This window comes from Camelina sativa, chromosome 9, assembly GCF_000633955.1.
Source record: "Camelina sativa cultivar DH55 chromosome 9, Cs, whole genome shotgun sequence".
Taxonomy (NCBI): Eukaryota; Viridiplantae; Streptophyta; class Magnoliopsida; order Brassicales; family Brassicaceae; genus Camelina; species Camelina sativa.
In genome coordinates, this window is record NC_025693.1 from 34,581,818 (window position 1) to 34,584,723 (window position 2,906).

The following is a 2,906-nucleotide window of genomic DNA, read 5'->3' on the forward strand; positions in this document are numbered from 1 at the left end:
ATTTCAAGGTGCAAGATATGAACCAGAACAAGAAGTTCCATAAAGCAGGCTCTATAGATAAGGTCGAACTTGCATAAACATTTGCTCAGCTGAAATCAGTATATTCACGCCCAGAACAAGATGCCGCGAGGATTAAATATTTAAAGTAAATCATAAATAAAAACTAACATGATAGTATAAAATGTACCGCAGTAACGTGGATCAGCAAGGAGTGAAACAAACGATATGTAATCATCTAGAGGTCTTCTCCTGCCTTCTTGCTCTTCTATCAGAGAATAAGCAATCTATGAACCAGAAAATAGTATAAGAAAATCAGGACCAAGGTTACTTAGACAGGAAATAGTCTAAGGCAAGAGATTTTTTCGCGTCACACAGAAGAGCGTACCTGAGTGTCCACAACATTGTGCAACCTTATCCCAAACTGAAAGTATAAGGCCTATAGTACGAAAAAATAATTAAAGCGACGTTGTCATGAATTATAAATATGTCATGAACACAATACCAAGTAAACAAAAATAGTTCAGACACCTCACTGTCACGTTTGCAATCATGAATAACTTTTGTGATGTAATTAGACTCGAGTGCAGGCTTACAGGCTTTCATAAGCACCTCGCCACCTTCGATGACATCAACCAAGTATATTGCATTAGAGAATGCAATCTGCCAAGACAAGAATCTTCAGTTAGAATTATAAACTACCAAAACATCATTGAACAAATAATCTAAAATTCTAGTTAAAAGGGGTCATACCTGCATGATACAAAGTTTTCCATGTCGACAGAGGTCAACACCCTCACAGTCAAAACCAACGACCAATTTCTTTTCAGGAGAAGGGTTTAGGAAATCAGCAGGAAGTTGCAACGGATCCTTCACTATGTGAATCGGAACTTGTGGCTCATTAGCTTCTTGTGTCAGTGGCCTCCCCCCTACAGAGTGAAACTCAGATTTGAGACAAAAGATTTATGACAATTTTGACTAACTTGCATAATCAAAATACAAACAAATTGCAGAAAATGTAACATAATTAACATGTCCATAAGACATTTTAGATGAAAAAAAAATAAAAATAAACAAAAATCCAAGCTGCAAACAGAGATACTGTAGATGATCTAAATCCAACTCATAAGACATTTCTCAAATCAAAAATGAAATTAACAAAAATCTCTCGTATGATGCATTGCAAGAAAGCAATAACGAAGCACCCTTGAAACTTTGAACCTAAACTCTCCCAGAAACAAGCCAAAATAGACGGCTCAAGTCACATTTTCGATTAGAAACGAAGTAACGTTAGCATCAAATCGGTTTATTCTCAATCAATTGATTCAAAAGCGAAAGCAAAAAAAAAAACACCAAATCATTTGGGGGATTCTGAGGGATAAAGCAGATCGAATACAGTGAAATCAGGAACAGGGAAGCTAATCGATCGCAATGGAAAGAACGAAGATAATTACAAGTAGCGAAGCTTATTAAAACGATAAAAGAGCAAATTTAAGGATAGAGAAGCAAATTGAAGAAGAAGAAGGGACCTGGTTCAGGAGGAATCGGGACGTGAGCTCGCTGAGTTGGAGAAGACGACGCCATTTCGATCAAAGCGTCGAAGCAGCGCTCTCACAACTTTTTTATTTGAGGGGACTGTCCAGATTCACCCGACGGGTGGGTTCCCTAACCGAATCGGGTTTAGTTAAAAATAACGATGGTATTTGGGCCTGTGCTTGGGCTTTAGCTATATTTGAAGAAACTCACGAGTCACGATAATAACAAAAATATATATATAAAAACTTTTTATTGGTATTATTAAAAAACTTTGTACACTTCAATTTTAAATCTATATTAGTTTTGATCAAAACTTTTCGTACATAGTACTCCATCCGTTTTAAAATATAAAATGTTTAAGGTAAAACACACATATTATATATATTTAAATTAAAAAATTTAACCAATAGTAAAGAAAACTACATAAATAATAATTACAGATTATTAAATATATATTAAATTTTGCATAGAAAGTTACAAAACATCTTATATTTTGAAACAAAAAAAAGATGCCAGAGCATCTTATATATTGAAACAGAAGGAGTATTAATTACTTTGAATAATTAAAATAATAATCAACAATTTAGGGATGTATTCAACTTGACATTTTAAGTGATTTGTATAAAATTAAAAATCCTATGTTATTCAATTATGAATTTTAAAAAATCCATTAAAATTCACTGTTAAAAATATAGAAATACAAATCTCATGGTTTTAGATGGAATTTGAAAGAATTTTAACATAAATCATATTAACTTCCCTAAAATCTATCAAAATTCCAAATTTACTAAATCCCATAAAATTCTCCAAAATCATGGTTTCAATACACTTTCCTTAGTATTGTTAATGGAAGGCTACTCGCCTCTTTGATCACTTTTCACAAAGTCACATGTCCAATGCTTTACAAGACTTGCTCTTACTAGAGACTTCAGTGTAAGATATATCTTCCCCTCTATTATAGCCTCTATCTTCCTCCATAGACTTAGAACACATCCTCTCTTCAACGTCAATATTGTTTGGCCCTGAACTTGAAGTATAGCCGCCACATGGTTGTGTCCTCATTTGAACAGACCTGAGTAGAGCGGTTCTCCTCAAGTCACCTGAATGACAGATATCGCTGGGGGATGATGGAAACCTTCCTTCTGTGTCTGATCCTCTATGGCGAGGCTGTGGAGTAGTAGTAGTACTAGTGGTTGTTGTTGTTGCATTGGAGCTCATGGAGGTAGGACATGTATGTGAATGGAGTGGGATTGTTGACGATGACAGGAGTGGTGAGTTTGTTGAAGAAAGAGGTCTTTGGTATCGATATGGTGAAACTGGACTAGTTGGGCGGCTCTCGGGTTGCGATGAGCAAGTGCTTGTTGTTGTTGTTG

The 2,906-nt window shown here is 35.2% G+C and overlaps 1 protein-coding gene and 1 pseudogene across 2 annotated transcripts in view; both read right to left on the minus strand.

Moving 5' to 3' along the window:
- LOC104714061 overlaps positions 1 to 1,645 on the minus strand; it is a 6,249-nt gene extending 4,604 nt beyond the window's left edge. For both annotated transcript variants that reach the window (XM_010431305.2, XM_010431304.2), the window contains exons 1-5: positions 1,527 to 1,645; positions 751 to 926; positions 529 to 660; positions 386 to 436; positions 188 to 284 (exon numbers count right to left, since the gene is read on the minus strand). In XM_010431305.2, the coding sequence (XP_010429607.1) occupies positions 188 to 284; positions 386 to 436; positions 529 to 660; positions 751 to 926; positions 1,527 to 1,581 (511 nt within the window). In that variant the 5' untranslated portion in view covers positions 1,582 to 1,645. The remainder of the gene's footprint in view (positions 1 to 187; positions 285 to 385; positions 437 to 528; positions 661 to 750; positions 927 to 1,526) is intronic.
- Positions 2,308 to 2,901, minus strand: LOC104715959 (annotated as a pseudogene).